This window comes from Notothenia rossii (assembly GCF_949606895.1).
Source record: "Notothenia rossii genome assembly, chromosome: 1".
Taxonomy (NCBI): domain Eukaryota; kingdom Metazoa; phylum Chordata; class Actinopteri; order Perciformes; family Nototheniidae; genus Notothenia; species Notothenia rossii.
This window is the reverse complement of record NC_136912.1, coordinates 69,216,025-69,235,052: the sequence shown is the minus strand read 5'-3', so window position 1 is coordinate 69,235,052 and position 19,028 is coordinate 69,216,025. Positions and strand designations below refer to the sequence as shown.

The window sequence follows — 19,028 nt, the reverse complement described above, 5'->3', positions numbered from 1 at the left end:
TATCAACTTTAGTGTCTATTCAACACAGTTCCCATCCCCTCCTCCCACATACACGATTACACACACAGTTATTCTCTGACGGAGGTGCTTTTATACATTTCCTATGTCTGTTTATGAATAAGTTTGACCCCACTGCTGTAGATGAGCTGTTCAGACCTAATTCTCTGAGGCAGACAGGAAGACAGATTTTTGTAAACGCCTCCACTCTCTTTTGCCTGTCAGTGAGTCTGACATATGTGCCACACACTGAACCACACACAGTAACACAACAAAAGGTGACAAAGCCGGGCTAAAAATATCTTGATTAACGCGGAAGGATTTGTTGAAGATAATTTACTGGAAATGTAGTGGCAAGTAATTTGAAGTGAAAGTCCACTGAGAATTTCAAATAAATCGGGAATTCTCTATTACAAGATAACTTACTATAGTTTATTAGCAATTCTCATGACATTAAATAAAGATAATGAATTATCTAGCTGATAAAACAATGATAATGTAATACTTTTCCAAGTTATATTTAATAGTAAACTTAATATCTACTAAATATCTTTGAGGTTTTAGAGATGGCAGTGTGTCAACTGTTTAGTCCAACTGCACAAGACTGAAATAAATCAGCAAGTTTTGGATGGATTTCCATGTTGTTTGGTACAGATATTTATGTTCCAAGATGATGAACGCATTGACTTCGGTGTTGAATGCCACGGCATGTGGTCCATTCCTTGACCCTTACCTCTAGAGCCACCAGCTGGTCAAAGTTTTCACTTTCACTGACTTTAATTTATCTTCAACATAGGTTTGCATAAAAATGCAGGAATATAAAAATACATTTGTGTCAAGAAACTTCACTTAAACTGGAAATATAGTAAGATAATTTAAACTGAGAAAAGACACATTAGCTAAAGCCAATAAACGTGGTCTCAACTGTTCATAATTTAATGTACAACGTCAATATTTTCTATAAATCATTGTTAGATCATGAGGTTTTCCAGGGCCTTGCTAAGGAATTCGAAGCAATGAGTCACTTCATATATACCTCAGGAATATTATGTGGAGACTTATTGTGAGTGCAGTAATTTGAGCTTCTTCCACAAGGGCTCCTTGTACGGTGAAGTACCTCAGCAGATAGTGATAGCCATGCCTAAGCCACTGTTGGATCTGTTATCCTCTGGCCCTCAACCATCTTTGTCTGTATGGTATGTGCCCATCCACAGTCCCATGACCCAACTCCTGGTCTAAATATAAATGCCCGAGTAGCACTCCTAAGGTCACATTACGTCATCCCAAGCGACACATTCTCAATCAAGCAGCAGTCCTTGCACGAGCTGTGGATGCGACAAACCCTTTATGATATCCTGGGTAAAAAAAAAAGTCATCAGGGGTGGCTTGATAACGATGGGACACATTAACAGTGAACTTCTGGGGAGAGGGCTTGAGCGGAGCTAAAGATTAAATAAAAAGAATCTAAATTGTGCTCTAATATTGATGTACTAAATCATCGAGAATTTTTGCTGACATGGGTAATGGAATTAATAAGGTACAGTATCAAATCTCTACAAAAAACGATTCACCTTAATGACCTTGTTGTACGTTCACAGCCTCATCTTACTTATTTGACTCAATTTCTAACTGTCTTTAGGTTCTGCCTCATCTGTATCTCGGAAATATCAAAGGTAAGATGTCCTGCCTCCTGTCATTTGAGTCTAGAATTAATTTATTTTCAGGATAATGTAGTAGAGTGTGTTTCAGTTCCTCATACAGAGGAGCATGTGGTGAGATGGTACACTGAGCTCAGTTTCTATATAGTGGAGAGGTCACAGTGTAGGGCAGAATGATTGAAGTATAGTATTTTGATGAACAAAACAGTTTTTTATCAGAAGCCGGAGGAAAGATATTCAGGGCTGCTGAGTACGTGAGGGTTGGTGTGGGAGGGGATGTCCCACAGCGTGGGGGTGTCCCCTCTGCAAACTGTATCCACATCTTTCCATTTGTTTGTTTTTTCATGTGTGCATGCTTGTAATGGTGACTGCTAAAATGAAATATCTTTCAAATATGTACAATTTAAAGTAAACATGACAATTTCAGGGAACCTCTGTTAAATAGAAAATATGACACACTTGCTCGGCATGTTTTACATCATATGAAACCTTATTGTGAGCAAGTGTGAGAAAGTATGAGGAGACTTAAATTGTCCCAGCCTCTTATAGTGTAAGAAGTTCCCTGGTCTGTTATAAAATGACAATAAAGTAACTACAGAAACAGTGAAGTTACGAAAAAGCTGTGATGGGAGTTGCTAAGGTAGTTACTTTAGCTTGCGCAGCAAGCAATTTGCGTTAGCAGGGTTTCTTATTCTGCATCGACCTAATTGTTGGATTAAGCTAGCCTACTGCCTATTGTGTGTATTGTAGTTAAATTATATATCAAAATAGATATGTAAAGATAAAAGCTAGGAAAATATCAAAAAGTAACTTTAGTTTTAACATTAGCTGAGGATATGTCACCAGCTAACATTAGCTTATTAGCTCTCTTGCGTCTATTTTGCCTTCTTTTTCTAGTTACTGCTAATTTGCCATGGTGTTTTCACAGAAATCCAACATTTATATTACAATTATTGTATAAGGTGAAACACCTTTAAATCTTGAGCATTTAGTGACTGTGTTTCTGGCTTCATTGGGCAGCTTCACTGGCATGTGCTCAGCAGAGACAGTTGTTGGCATTGTGTAGCGCGTGAAAATATTTATCTCATGACCAACCCACTTGTGTTCTTGTCTCTTTATGACCTTCATATCACTCGCTTACAGTTACACAATCAGATTGTGTTTACTTTGCAGCTAGCATAAAGACTTATATTGTAGCCTACTCGGTTATTCATCTATGTTTCAATTGTATCAGGGTTTGTTTTGGTTTTGCAATTTGTACAAACTCATATATGTATTGAATTGGGGTAAGTGTAATTAATATAGCTGACAGGAAAGTTCACATTCAATTATTTTGTAAGGGTTGCATTAGCATCCTGCAAACGTGCAAAGCATGAGAAAAAGTTGCTCAAGACACATCTGTCCAAGGTAGAAAACATTTGGCTTCCTTTTAAAGAACAAAATTTGATTAGAAGAATTACTGTTTCTTGCTTCTGGGCCAAGCTGTTGTACTGTTTTAGAAACATTGGTTTTCCGGTTTTTCTTTCAGTTGAAAAAAAAGGGCAATTTTAAGGCCCTATTTGCTTGGGAGAGATCAGGGGAGGGGGGTTGTTGTAGGGTAGAAACTGCTTTATTTAGATCGGATCTGACATGGGGTGATTTGTGATTGGAAGTAAGGAATATTTTAGATGTCGGATTTCTTTGTGCTCTGCAGATGCACGAGACCGGGAACTGTTGGCGCGGCACAACATTACCCACATCCTGTCCATCCACGACACAGCAGCACCCATCCTCGAGGTGAGCTGTCTTCTCTGTGTCTTACTTCGGCCTGTGGGACTCTCTGACCCCAACCTTGATACAGCTATTACGTGTACAACCTCCCCTGAATTTTCTGTAGCTTTATTTCCTCCTAAGAGCCAATATGCTTGGTCTGAAATTATGAAATGTTTGCAGCATACATGAGATACAATTTTTTCAAAATCAATCTTCATCAGGGCTTTAGCCTACAAAAAAATAATCATTATCTATTCATCTTTCAATTAATTCTCCAATGGCTTAGTCTGAAAAATTGTTAAAAAAGTGAAAAATATCCATCACAATTTTACAAATTCTGAGGTGACTTCACTTGCTTCAGTAACTTGAATCAGCTTTTGTTTCAGCTCTAATATGTATTATATAATTGTTGTCCTCAGATCTATCACATTTAACCACAGATTTAGTTGCATTTTGAAAGGATAAATATGAGACAAAGGGTGGTGTGATAAGCTCTACTCAAAAGTCAGATTTTCAGTTCAGATGGACCACTTCAATTAATGTGAAAGTCAGATGGTCTTTTCAATTCTGCACGGAAAGTCCTTTTATCTTGTATCAGTCAGAAGACCTGGAATTCACCAGGTGTCTCTAAATAAGCAGTTTTCTGATTCACTTCAATATTGTATAGGATTCCATGAATACTTGAACATTTGTTTGCCAATTTCAGTCTTTAGTGCAGCTGTGATGCAGATGCAAGCAACCAAACCTTTTTTTTTTTTTCTCACACAAGATGCTTTTAACTCAGTATCTTGTAGTCCATAAAGTCTTGAAAGTGCAACTGTGTTTAAAAAAAGAAAAAGGCTGCTGACTTTTCACAGCTGCATCTATACGTGGCGATTTGTGTGAAGGGGAGAGAAAGGTGTTTCTTCTTGTGTGTCAGGAGCAAGTGAGTGTCGAAAAAGAGGCGATTCTACTGTGAGAACCTTTGACTGCAGAAATAAGAATATAACATTTGCAAAATCTGTTCTTAGAGATATACAGTTTTATTCAGAGATTTTATTATTCAACGATCCATTTAAGTTTAATTTAATCATCCTTTCAAATTGAATGAAATGTCCATCTCTCTCCGTTTGACTTGTTTCTGAAAATCCTGATTTCCAGTGTTTGCTTTCACAACTTTCATCTTTTCTTGTTGAAAGCGAGCATGAGAAGTTCTCAGAGATATCTGTACACTTTCCCCATCCATGCTAGTATCATTGAACTCTGAAGAGAAACAGCAACTTGTGTTACAGTATCACTACACAAACTGGTCAACCACCAACACTTTTTAAAAGGATTTAAGATTGAAATTAAGCCTGAGTCGCTGAACTGTGCTACTCATGATTCAGCAGCTCCTTACAAATCTTTGATCATGATCGTTAGATTGTTCTCACATTCAAAAGCTATTTTTAGCTTTGTGGCATAATAATGACTCAGGTCTGTTTTTACCAGTTTAGCCCAAATGGCCAGATGGGATGGTGCATTTGCATACCTAACAGTCAAACTGCTGACAGATTGATTTCTTGTAAGAAACGGTGATGGTTCCTGCGAGAGGAAAGTAGAATTTGCAATTTGGTGATTTTAAAAACACTGAGTCATGGTCTTGATGAGTTTTAAGAGCGATGGTGCAAAGATACTTCTCAGCATTTGTTTTACATAACCTCACAATTAAACTAATGTAAGAGTTACATGCTGGGTCAATATGTACGTCTGTTAGTAAGTGTGTGTGTCTGTATATGCTTGTGTTTATGTGTTTGTGCGAGTACTTTGTCTGGTTGGTGTGTGTGCGAGCTAACCTGTCTGGAGCACTTCCAGAGCTCGATGTGTCCCAGAGGACTCAGGGGTTTTTGCAGCGGTTCAGTCATAACCGGACAAGGTAGTTTCTGTCCACTGCATGTACCATCAGCTGCCAGGTGCACTTACAAAAACACACACATTACACAAACACACATGAATATCATTAAGTTGTGACCTACCATGCCAGCAGGGTCAGAGGCGCAAAGTTTCAGGGGCCGTCCCATACATTGAAAAACAGGAAGTGTCTAAGACCCCCGAGTTCTAACAGATGACGTATAGAATTCAATGTGAAATCTTCATTTATTAAATCAAAAATGTTTATTTGAAAAAATACAGTTTTATGTTTTTTAAGTCTAAACTCCTCCCCCTTTGCCCTTTAGGAGATGACATACCTGTGTATATCTGCTGCTGACAGTAGGCTGCAGAACCTGTGAGTACTTACACGATATATATATTTATATACACATTTTATATTTTAGGCTCACTGTGTTCGAAAGTAATTCCATTTAGGATCTGATATACGATACGATACGATACGATACGATACGATAATACTTTATTCTATATGATGGTTTGTGTAATAAGAAAATACAAGTCCTACAAGAGTTTGGTCAATTTTCTTTGTGATGTCTGGTTTTATGTTTTATGAATTAAATTATTTTATATTTAGGTACTCTTATTCAGGACATTAAGTAACACACATACAGTCCTATTACTGAATGTATCTAAAATGTATACCAAGTGTATTATGTGTTATACTTGGTGAGCAGGTGCAGTAGACAACATTTGATGGAATAAAAACTGCAGAAAAGATTATCACTACTTAATTAGGTTGAATTATCAATTGGAATTGAATACATAGATTAAACAATGAGTAAAGATTTAAGATTGACTGTTTAAGTGTATTTTGATATTGTGTGTTTTATGTGGTTATCTTACTAGGGTTCAGTACTTCAGGGACAGCATCATGTTTATCCACGAGTCCCGACTGAAAGGAGAGGGCTGCCTTGTCCACTGGTGAGTAAAAATACTATGAACTATGATCTTTTTTTGTGTTTTAGTATGTATAACCTTAAAACTGGTGTTGTTTATGAGGATGTTGGAAGGAAGAAGCACAGATATTAAGCTTACATTGCTCTTTGTTTAAAATAAGTAGTATTGGCCTCAAGTGTAAACTTTTTTTTTATTAAACACATTTTCATTTAAAAATGTACCAAAAAAAAAAGAAATTGTTTATGCTTGTAATATTAATCTCATCAAATGTCCAACATTATACCACAGTATTAAAGGAAAAGGGGTTTCACTACTCTGTAAAGTGAATGTGACCTGTGAGACCTGTGTGCCCTCAGTGTGGCGGGGGTGTCCCGAAGTGTGACCCTGGTGGTGGCCTACATCATGACGGGGACGGGCCGTGGCTGGGTGGAGTCTCTGGCGGCGGTGAGAGCGGCTCGGCCGTGTGCGGGGCCAAACCTGGGCTTCCTCCGTCAGCTGGAGGAGTTCGAAAATACAGAACTGACAGAAGTGAGTGACACCTCGCTAGTGTTACAATAATTAACATTTCATACAATCAAATCCCAAAGATTATTGTTCTTTTGTTTACCACTCTATATACGTATTAATTTAGATTGTGGCGGAGTCTGCCATTACTAGGTGTGATTATATAGTGTACCCATGCATAAGGGATTAACAGTACCCCACCCATTTCAGTTAGTGGTTGGTTTGTCCGTTCTGGGCAATTGAACTTGGAGATGCAACATGGCAGGCTCTGTATGAATGACCTGCTCCCTATGTAGATAGGAAGGGCTCCTTCTAAGATTATAACAACATGATGGTTCTTAGTCTAAGTGACAGTAACAAAAACATAATCATGAATAGTATAATCAATTTTTGCCAATAGACCCCTGTAAATCCTAAACAGTACTCTGTTAACACCTTGCTGAACATTGTTTGATTGCCCTCTTTGGTTGAAAGTTCCAAGACTATTCCACTTTTTTTGGCATTTATGAGGCAAACAGAGGTAATAGGAAGAGACAGGGGGGTGACATGAAACATTTGTCTGAGGTCCCCTGTTACAGTCCCCGGTGTCACTTCTGACAGTTGCAACACCAAACACTTCTGATCACACCCTGTTGGCTGTGGTCAGCAGTGAGTGCTGATGCACCTCTAACCCCACACACGCTTCAGTGCACTTTTACCTCACTGGAGGAAGGTGAGGTCTCAAAAAACTACTTTCCGGGGTCGTTGCTCTATAGCAGACAACAAAAAGGACATTTGAAAATAAAATTGCCAAATATAAAACCAGCCAGGCATGAAACAAACTTTAGCACCGCTCTGAACAGGCACAATCAAATGAGGGACAGAATATCCGACAGTAACAAATGAAATAATGAAACACACTTCAAAGCCATTTATGGTGTTGTCGTCTATACAAAGAGCAAGTGTTACATTGGTATGCTTATCTGATATTCGTAAAGTTACAAAAATTGGCCGATGCAGGCTGCCTATTTTGGAAATCTGATCCAAGTGAGTTAGGAGCGGGTTCAAACACTGTCAAACAATCTGATAAGGATGTCAATTGAACCATGCTGACCCCCTTAAGTTAAATTGCCTACACCACTAGGACTGAAATCCTCCTTTAGAGACCCCTCTCTGTCTTAATCTTCCCTCAATGTGAAACACTTTCCAACTCTTTCATTCTGTCACAGCTGTCAGTTCTTCATCTGACTCACTCCTAAACTCCCCTTCTCTGCTTTCCCCCTACAGTATCGAGCCTGGTGGAATGACCGATACGGGAAGAACTCCTTCAACGATGATGAGGAGGTGGAAGACCTTTTGAACCGGAAATTAAACGGTGGCAGCAGCAACGATACCTTTACAACCAGCATTTCTCCACTGGGCACGAGTAGCACATGAGAGTCTCGTCTTTCTTGAACTCAAGCAGCTGAGGGACTGTGCTCGGACCATTACAACCACTAGGACCAGCTGTTTGCCTCAATCACAGGACCTGCAGAGAGAAGCTACAGCAGAGACACGTTATGTATATATTACATCATCTCATGTTCGCAAAGGAGTCATGTGAGTGGGGGGGATTTTTTTCCGGCCATTATCTCAGTCCCCCCCTTGTCGTGTCGTGTCTTCGCCTCAAACTGTCAAAACAACACGCAAGAGCAGCCAAGCATGACACCAAGGAAATATATGTACATATACAGTCCACAGAGTGAACATGTTTAACAGCGATCTCTCCCCCTGGTAGTTACGTTATGCTGTGTCCTCTACTTGAAAAATGAGTATTATGCGTTCTATATAGACTGTGTTAAAGCTGAAAAATACTGTGTCTTCCAGTCAAACAGTATCAGATGTTGTATTTATTGCAGTTTTATTTACGAATGTTTATTTTTGTTTGTACTTGAAACGGTAGCCATTATAGGAAGGATTAACAGTAAGAGCCTGGTTTTAATTGTAATGTCTAACAATTTATTGTGAATGATTCCCAACCATTTTGGCTTACGTGAATTTACTTTTTATGTAATAAATCATTAACATTACATTTTATTTTATGCACTGTGTATTTCTTTATCTATTTCGAGAAGTGGTTCCTATTTTGCAAGCTGGGAAAAAGGATCAGAAAGGCATAACAAACATATTACTGCTCCACAAAAGGTGAACATGTTTAAACTAATTTGTGGATCATTGTATATATGCTGGAACTTGTCTCAACTGGTCAGCGATAGAAGGCTTTTCTGGATACTTTACTTTACTTAGTTTAATTTAAAGGATAAATAAATAAATAAATAAATAGGATGACGATAGACATCCTGATACATGTTAATGTTAATATAGTACAACTAATATAGTTATATATATAACATCATTACATTTTATGAGGATATTATTAAGCAGGATGAGCTGTTAAATAAATGAAGGAAGGTAAAAAGTACAATTTATCTAAAATGTAATAAAGAGTATAAATAAATAGATACATTTAAATCCTTTTCACCTCTTTGTGATTGTACTATGATTGCTTTATTTTGGATCTAGTTCTCTTAACATTGTTCTTATCTTGTTTTTTCTTTCGTGGCCATTTGGGCATTCAAAGTTGCTATAATGAAGTTATTGCAAGAAAGACTTTCTCAACTACTGTAAATATATTTTTTAAACTGATTAAATCTAATAAACTGGTGGCACAAGCCAAAATGGAACAATTAAACCAAAGTACATTTTCTCAATACTGAACCATTTTGAGGAACCTTATAAGTTGATTGTTACTTATTTTTAAAGGAAAATGTGGCTCTTGGTATTATCTATTTTTATTGATTTAACAGATTAGGAGATTATACAATAAAATATATGCTGATTTCATAAAATATATTAAAATGTTATACGATAAAATACTCAAAAGTGTAATATTTAGAAATAATTCCTTAAATAATAAAAATAATAAATAAATTCTTGACCTGTTGCACTATAACAATCTTTCTTATTGGCAGGAGTGTTATGTTATTAAGTACATGTACTCAAGTAAAAAGTGGAGTAACTTCTAACTTAATTATGCTAATGTGCTTTTACTCCACTATAGGCAAATGTTGTACTTTATACTTAATACATTTATTTAACAGATTTAGTCACTATAGCTTCTTTGCAGATTTAGGTTATTAACACAAAATGTAAATTCACTATCATGTTTTCATATATTATTAAAGATTAAGCCAGCCAGTATACTAGGAAGTAATTCAAATACACCCCACCTTGCAAGTGCAACATTATAGTTATGAACAAAAAATAATTACAATACAATAATTTAATATATATTGTGCTTAAATGACCCATTCTTCACAATGAGTACTTTTAAATGTGGTACTTAAGTACAATTTTATGCCAATACTTTTACAAGTACAATTTCTATTGCAGGTCTTTTACTTGTAAGAGAGTATTCTCACACTTGGTTATTGCTCATTTTACTATACATACTTATTCCGCCTCTGCTTATTGGTAAATGTGTCAGTAATAATGATCAAATAGTATATTATATATATTTTTCTACAACACTGATATGAGTCAATACTGCATAAGGATAAAACATATTTTTGAAAATGTTGAGATCATTTTGGATTTTTGTATTACCCAGGACTTGGGTATGTGTTTTAGTAAAGTCTTCCTCTGTCACATAGGTTGAGAATCGGTGATTTAAAGCGTTAGAGACACATTTGCTATTTTTAATAAAGTTCTTATAAAGCCTATATTGTAGGCAACACCTCTAACTTGATGGACTGTTTTTATTTTGTGCTCACTTTTGGGTAATTGTTTCTATATAATAGTGCATTCTAACTAGACGACACAGTTTCTAATAAACCTATAGCTGTATCATTTTTAATGGTCCTATAAAATCTTCCTGTGGCAACAAACTCATTTTTCTTTCCTTTTACTTTTGCAGCAGGACCACTAGCTACTTTTCGTAAAGCTTTATCGTTTCAAAGAATTGTTTTCGTCTCCGTGCCACGATTTTCCGTGTGTGCGGGTGTGTGACACTTCTGTGTGACTGACGCCAGCAGGGTTTCCCCCGGTGTGTTACTGGAGATCTGCCGCTGTGTGCAGATAAGCTTCGCAGTAGAGAGAGAGAGAGAGGCGGGCGGGCAGCAGGTGCGTCCTCTCAGCATCCCCGCTCTGACCCCGCCCCCCGACACGCGCTATAGGCGGAGGATTTAAGCGGGCCCTCCGTAATGATGAGAGCTTTCTGAGACTGATTGATTTGAAAACTTGACAGGTTGTGAGTTTCACAGATAACAGCAGCTCACCATCAGTTAGTAGAATAGACTCCTCTGCATTAGTTTCACTACACATTTCAGCCCGTTGAACTGAGTTGCAGGAGTTTACAGTGGTCTTGCGTGTGTACGGACAGAGATGAACGTAGATGGGGATTACGTAGGCTCGGTGAGCAGCGGGAACGGGAAGCTGCGGCTGTGGCTCATCGAGCAGGTGGACAGCGGGAAGTACCCGGGGCTGGTGTGGGAGAACGAGGAGAAGAGCATCTTCCGGATCCCCTGGAAACACGCCGGGAAGCAGGACTACAACCGCGACGAGGATGCCGCGCTTTTCAAGGTAAGAGACCCGCATCCTCTGCTGTAAATGCAGCAATAATTTAACATGGCTTTCAGAATAAAAGTATGAAAATAGGCGTTTAAGTTGTGAAAAGTTCTCAAAATATGACTTTAAAGCCCTACAAAAGGGGACTACGAGAAATAATAAATTGTCCGTTTGATACATTTTTTGTTATGGTTATTTTTCACAAACCCTAACCCTTGCCTACAATTCATTATAAAATAATAACAACATCGTATTTTTTAATGTCTTATGATGTCTTCAAGTTTTTCATGTACAAATTGTGTTTTTGGGTATGCAAAAGCCCGAATTCTGCAACGGTTAATTTAAAAGTCTGACAATAACTTTGTTAATTTATTTTATTTTATTAAATGTCTGAAAATAGTTTAAGCATTGGGATGAGAGCCTAGTCAGAATTAGTCGACACAAGTTGCCAGGGACATATGACTTATTTAAAATAGTTGGTTTTGTCTGAACAATTATTCTAACTGAAAAGATTACCCGATTACTTATGGCTATTGGCTATAAGAATGTGGAAAACCCGAACTTCGTCACATTTGAGATATTGAAATTAATCGATTAATTAAAGAGAACTCAATAAATCGGCTAATTATTAGCGCTGAATAAACGTTGTTCTTTAGAGAGCTCTGAAACACTAGACGGTGAAGTTTGTAGTCTCAGGCTTATCTTTTAAAAGGTTTTTTAAAGTAGTCCCGGTTACCTGTGTGCAGGCCTGGGCGCTGTTCAAAGGAAAGTTCCGGGAGGGGATTGATAAGTTGGACCCCCCCACCTGGAAAACTCGCCTCCGCTGCGCCCTGAACAAGAGCAATGACTTCGATGAGCTGGTGGACAGGAGCCAGTTGGACATCTCGGACCCCTACAAGGTGTACCGGGTCATCCCTGAGGGCGCCAAGAAAAGTCAGTCCCACCTCCAACACCTCACATATCTAACAATACAGCTTTTAAAATGTTTATTTATTAGCCACGAGTTACATGGCAATGCAGCATAAATATTAAATTGTAAGAGCTAACCAAACTGGGTGAACTTTTTTGTAAATAAGTGGTAAACATAGTTATTGTAAGTTGTGTTTTTTGAGAAAAAGTTGGAAATTCTCTGCAGTGATTAATAAAGGTCAATGACTCCTCAGTGTAGTTAAAATCTTTTGAAGAGTCAAAAAACCAAACCACCAGTGAAGGTCACGCTGCATGATGTCATGAGATGTGGATTTTCTCTGTAGCCTCTGTGTTTATAGGTTTCTTTTCTTCTGTCTTGTGTTCAGGACCCCGGCAGGAGGACAGTCCTCTGAGTCCAAGTTATCAGGGGCACTCCCCCTACCCCGCCCTGCAGACCCAGGTGATTTTCAAAAACATGCAAATGAGTGGGTTAGAGAGACAGAGGAAGGGAGGGAGAGAGAGTGTGAGAGAGAGGTTTGGTGTGCAGCAGTAAGAGTGAATGAGAGAGCATACTATGCATGCTCCACTGACCTTGGATGCACCAGATGACAGGTTTATGAGTTTCATCCCAAAGTCTCACTGACGCTGCCTTCAAGTGCTGTTGGAAATAATGATATTACAAGTAGAACATAACATAGGAAAAGGACTGGTCTTGTTGATCTGTGTTGTTATTTACAATAATTTTAAATTGTAGGTGGTGCATTTCTAGCTTGTCAAGACTAGCCAAAATAAGGTGATTTTAGTTTCATCGAGAGTATATGTATTTGTTTGAATTTACCAAACATAAATATCAACTTAGAAAACTTTGTTTAAAAAAAAAGTAACATTTTTATTTAAGAGTGGCTCATGATATATCACCCTCAGCTATATGAAAAGGACAGTGTGTCATTGTAAAATATACTAACTGTACTAACAAAAACGGTATTAACATACTGTGCTCCCTAATGCTCTTTCTAAAAAGAGTCATTTATTTTTAACTTTTAGGTGTCCAGAACTGATTGTTAACTGTGCATGTTGAACTGATGTTTGTGTGTGTGTGTGTAGATGCCACAGTACATGCCCACACCAGAGGGTGGATGGAGAGATTACTGCCAGGAGCCGGCCTCCCTGCCCGACCTGCCCTTCCCTCAGTGTCCCTGTCCCCCCCGCAGCCTGCCATGGCAGGGCCCGTCCATAGAGAATGGTATGTTACTCCACATTCAGATGTACGCTCCAGAATTCCATCATGTGCCTTTCTGTGCTCGTGTTGATCTGTTGTCTGTTCCTCTGTGGGTGCAGGATACCAGCTCAGAGCCTCCATCTACTCGTACGGCCCCGCTGACAGCCAGCCCTCGCCTTTCACACTGGACGCCGGCATCAGATCAGCAGAGGCGCTCTCAGGTAGAAAATACTTTAATTTCACTTTTTTAATCTGAAATCAGTAGGGCTGTCGGTCCAGGGGACTTCCTACACTAAGCTAAATTTGATTTTGATGTGACTTCATACCTTATTTAGCCCTAGAATCTAAATAAAGCCACACATTAAGACAAAACAGTTAATACTGGTTTGCTATTTACACCTGGACGTAAACAATGAAAATACTTTAGCCTACTTATTTTAAAGGGGCCCTATTATACTTATCCTCGCACAATGATAAGTTAAACTACAAAACGTGATCATATTAAATGTGAAAAGATTGATCGACCTGTGTCTTCTTCTCCTCCATTCAGACTTCCGCCTGCATGTGTCTGTATATTTCCGGGACGCTCTGTTGAGGGAGGTGACCACCTCCAGTCCGGAGGGGTGCCACCTCACTCCCTGCTCCCCGGATGAGAAGTACTACCTGACGCCAGGAGTTCCCGAGGTGGTGCCTCTGCCTGTGGACAGCCTCTCAGCCCAGAGGAGGACAGATGAGGGTCCCCCGAGCCCCCCCTCCACCCTGGAGAGGGGGGTGTTACTGTGGATGGGACCAGACGGACTCTACGCCCGCAGAATGTGTCCGGGCAGGGTATACTGGCAGGGAGGACTGTCCCAGTACGGAGACAAGCTCAACAAACTGGAGAGAGAGGTCACCTGTAAACTCCTCCACACGCAGGACTACCTGACAGGTGAGACAGGGAAGGGCTGCAACTAGCTTCATAATCATTTAATCTGCGGATTCTTTTGGATTATTTATGATCTATAACAAGTTCAAATGCCATCAAATTTCCTTTAATGTCACAAGCAGTCGACATAAAAAGATATTCAAGTTACAACAATATTAAACACCAGATATTCACATTTAAGAAGCTAGAATTGGAGGCCACTCTGTGAATTTAAATGTAACAGTAATACAGTTCATAAAAGGCATACAATGGGGCTACAGATAAACTTAAATCAGTAAGGCAGCAGTGCAGAATTGAACTTGAAACAGTTTTGTTAATCTGTTAGTCTTAATCGTCTTTGAGGAAAAACTACCCCTCATTTACTGTAAACTGCTTTGCTTAAAGCCATCTAAGAACAAAACTTAAGAAACACTATTCCCCCCAAAATTCAACATTACTATGGTGGGCAAAGTTGTTAAAGTAGTATTTCATGATGAGACGGCAGTCACATGAATTCTTCAAAGACTCATCCTCCCGCCCACATGCTAAGCCAGCCCCAGCTGTGTAAGAGCCTGACAGCTAATTGTATTTGCATACATGGTGTGAGCAGGACTTTCCATTCGAATCACCCCAAAGGTCATGCCACTTCAAGAGAAACCATCCTGAATTCATGTGAATCGATCAATTCAGATGTTTTTTATGTCAACTGATTATAATGTGATATTGTCTATTCTGGGACTTTTAGAGATTCAGAGTTACGGGCTCCATGGTCGGCCTCTACCTCGCTTCCAGGTCCTGCTGAGTTTTGGAGACGACATCCTGGACGCACAGAGACAAAGACAGAGCCTCACAGTCCAGGTGAGGATCCTGCCACCTCCATATTACTTTCATTTTTGCCTTTTTTTAACTTTTAAAATAGGATTTGAAAGTCAGACAGGGGTTCCTTTATAGTCATAATTTTTCCAAAACTTTGAACTCAGTTTCTGAGAGAGATTAGGCAAAAGCCCAGTTCCACATCTCTCAACTCTCCCTCCACATCTGTGATCTCTGCTATTTGTTCAGATGATGGAAGTTAGGACACAGATTTGAAACCCAGAAAAAACCCAGAGAAACAATCCAAAAAGTAGAGCTTCAACCAATTGACTGCTACAGGCCAATAATCAGACTGTGTTCATTAAAGCATATTTCTATTTGGGAGTGATTAGTTGACAAGATATTAAATATTTATTATTATGGAATTAGCAGGTAAATAATGGGTAGATGTATTCATAAGGAGAACAGTCACTAGATGCAGCCCTAATGCTGATTTAAGAGTTACTTATTCCTGTAACAACTCAACTTACAACAAGCCACCAACCAAGCAATTGTTTTAGAAAAGTCCCCTTTCCATTATCCAGGGAAACAGCATTCAATGAGCACAACACCAGAGCAAGCCACCGGGTCTCGGAAATAAAATGAGATGTGGAGTTATTCCAAGGCCTGAACTATATTAGTGTTAAATGTGTTACAAAACAAGATAGGTTACGCTCCATAGTCCCCCTTTTAGATCAAGTGGAGATTCTGAGCTCTGAAAAACGTGAAAGGCCAATTTTCAATTTCTTACCCTGTTTTTCTTAACAGTATTTTGTCAAAAGAAACACAAAATGTAAGATGAATAGTTGTAGTTGAAAGTTCAGGTTAAAACTAGTAAATGGGTTTTTAGAAATGTTTCGTTAGCCCCTGATTCAAATGTATGACACAAACTCACACAGACTTTCATTTTTCTTTTTTCTACTTTCCAATCCATTTTTCCACTTCCTCTACCATTTTTAACTTTAAAAACCTACCTTTTGGGATTTTAAAAATAAGTTGTGATATCTTGATACGAATCTTAGCTCAAAGAAACTATAAGCAATGTAAAATTGTGACAGTTTAACCTTTTTACTGACCTGTCTGACCTTCCTGTTGTCAGGTGGAGCCGCTGTTTGCCAGACAGCTCCTGTACTACGCCCAGCAGATGGGGGGCCACTACTACCGCAGCTACGAGCACCCCGGAGTCACAGACCACATAAACACATCTGAGGACTACCAGAGGACCATCACACATCATCTGCACAGCAGCAGCCTGCAGGAGTGACCTCTGTGGGTTCAGGGACTGTTGAAACCTTCAGGATGCAGCTGTGACCTTTGACACAGGAGACGAGGAAACTGAGACAGGAGGACAAACTTGGACAGTGTTATATATGAAGATAATGGACGTTTAGTGACAGTGCTGCAATGAAGGGTTTTGTGTGTGTGTGTGTGTGTGTGTGTGTGTGTGTGTGTGTGTGTGTGTGTGTGTGTGTGTGTGTGTGTGTGTGTGTGTGTGTGGCTGGAACCAAAGTTGCATATTCTTTCTCCCCTTACTGTATTTTTGTGGCACCATGGATATTTTCCATACTGACTATGCAAAGAAAACTGACAGCTTAAGCGATTGTACTGTAGAAAACTGCGTGATGAAATGAAGTGCCTTAAAGTGATAGTTAGACATTTGGGAAATGTTGTTTCTTGTCAAACAAACTGAGAACATTCTGGAGTCTGTACAGTAAACAGATGAAGCTGGAGCCAGCTAGCGATTAGCTTAGCACAAACACTGAAAACGGGAAATTGGTTAGCCTGACTATCTCTAAAGGTAACACAATCCACCTACAGTACCAGCAACTTTTTAAAGCTCACAATTTATCATGTTATTTTTTATTGGTTTATTCTGAAAGACAATTTAGTTTAAAACGTCAGTTTGTGGGGTTTTGAGTAAGACTGCGTTTTTACACTTGTTTTATACTTACATAAACCTTATAAGGAAATGTCCCATATCAGTGCTTTAAAGGGGATTACTGATAGACAGTTTAACACTTAAATGAGTGAGGCTAGTCATATGTAGTCTTTATGCTAAGCTAAGCTAATCTTCATTGGACGGTAGCTTCATATTTGCTGTACTGAGGTGAGAATGGTGTGGATTTTCTCTTTTGAATATTTTTTTATTGCTAGGAGACACTATCATCACCATTTAGTGAATTATGATTATTGTGCTTGGCTGTTTGTGTGAGAAACTCAGGGAGCAGATTTTATATATAAGCTTTTTCAACTTCATTTGAAATATTTCAGTTGCTATTTGTTATAATGTAACTTGCATATATCAATTTTAAGAAAGAGTTAAAGTGAATGTTTGGACACATTAAATGAACACATTCCTGTTTTCTAAAGAAAAATAAATGGTTCAATTGCAAAATTGTTACGACCTCTGTTCATAACTATGTGAGCTGCTTCTGAACAGGAAGTGTGGTTCATGTGCAGGAAGAGGCTGGTTAATCAAACACGTCTCTGTCACAAACATGTGTGATGACATCACGAGGGGAGGATAGAGAGGAAGAGGTCGGCCACGTTTTCCGCGCCGCGCTGGAGACAAGGCCTTCCTGATTTCTGCTCAGATTACAGTCTGTTTCCACTTTCATGGAAAACAATCAAAATAAGCCAGAGTTCATTTGTCACCACGACCAAATCATTTACAAGAAGAGCAGGGACGATGTCATCACATGATTAGGTTGCCTGAGAAAAACAACTGAGAGGTTATATCTGAAAACCACGTTCACACAGAGTTTATGAGCGGAACATCAGGGTTGCAAGTTATTTTGGATGACGTGATTATTAAGTCCATAACATGTAAGAAAATAGCAAATAAAGGAAATACAACTTTCCAGTCAAATAGCAATGTTATTATAAAACACAAAGAGCAGACAACTATTGAGAATATTGCTAACCTTATATACTTAAATTAAAAATAACTTAAGAAATGTATGGCAAAATATAATAAGTATACATAAAAAAACAACAACTGATGCTTGAATATCTCTAAAAAACATTATTGTCCAGATCTTTTGTTATCCACTACAGAATTTAAAGTCAGCATTCACTGTAGGAGACGACCAAACTGCTTCAGCATTACACAGAGAAAACATTGAACTTGGCGTGGCAGATCATCAGTGGCGTCATCATTCTGCTTCAAGGTTCCATGTGTGGTACCTTGATGGTAACGAGTGGTTATTTGAGTTACTGTTGCCTTTATGATCTTTAACCAGTCAGGCCCTTCTCTGACCTCTGGCATCAACGAGGCATTTTCGCCCAGAGCGCAGCCGCTCACTGGATATTTTCCCTTTTTCGGACCATGCTCTGTAAACCCTAGAGATGGTTGTGATCCCAGTAGATCAGCCGTTTCTGAAATAATCAGACCAGCCCGTCTGGAGCCAACAACCTTGCCACGTTCACAGTCACTTAAATCACCTTTCTTCCCCATTCTGAAGTTCTGTTTGAAATTCACCAGGTCCTCTTGACCATGTATACATGCCTAAATGCATTGCGTTAGGTGTACCTAATAAAGTAGCCAGTGAGTGTACATACTGTATATATATATATATATATTTTTATTATGTACAATTGTCGGTCTTATCTCCCGATGAGATCCAACGCCCCTGCAGATCATGATCAAACAATTTGCAGTTTTTCCAACTACATTGATTATTTCCTGCATCTGTTTTACTGCAAAAAAAGTATTTGTACATACATAAATTGTAATATATATCTTACTATAACAAACTTTTATGTAGTTGTAAGAAGAAGTAAGTGCTTATACATGTATTTGATAATAACTATTCCTATGGGCAACAATCATTTTAGGCTG

At 38.7% G+C, this 19,028-nt stretch overlaps 2 protein-coding genes across 2 annotated transcripts; both read left to right on the top strand.

Moving 5' to 3' along the window:
- Nucleotides 1-1,292: 1,292 nt before the first annotated feature.
- Nucleotides 1,293-8,774, top strand: LOC307043072 (dual specificity protein phosphatase 22-B-like). Its single transcript, XM_079687292.1, has 7 exons — nucleotides 1,293-1,534; nucleotides 1,637-1,670; nucleotides 3,349-3,431; nucleotides 5,603-5,652; nucleotides 6,165-6,239; nucleotides 6,572-6,743; nucleotides 7,986-8,774. Exons 1-7 carry the CDS (start codon nucleotides 1,514-1,516, stop codon nucleotides 8,133-8,135), a joined length of 585 nt encoding a protein of 194 aa, XP_079543418.1. The 5' UTR covers nucleotides 1,293-1,513; the 3' UTR covers nucleotides 8,136-8,774.
- A 1,917-nt stretch (nucleotides 8,775-10,691) lies between these two features.
- Nucleotides 10,692-17,582, top strand: LOC307042988 (interferon regulatory factor 4-like). The gene is made up of 8 exons (XM_079687155.1): nucleotides 10,692-11,318; nucleotides 12,050-12,236; nucleotides 12,599-12,672; nucleotides 13,317-13,455; nucleotides 13,551-13,652; nucleotides 13,982-14,359; nucleotides 15,081-15,193; nucleotides 16,287-17,582. Exons 1-8 carry the CDS (start codon nucleotides 11,121-11,123, stop codon nucleotides 16,449-16,451), a joined length of 1,356 nt encoding a protein of 451 aa, XP_079543281.1. The 5' UTR covers nucleotides 10,692-11,120; the 3' UTR covers nucleotides 16,452-17,582.
- The last annotated feature ends 1,446 nt before the right edge of the window (nucleotides 17,583-19,028 follow it).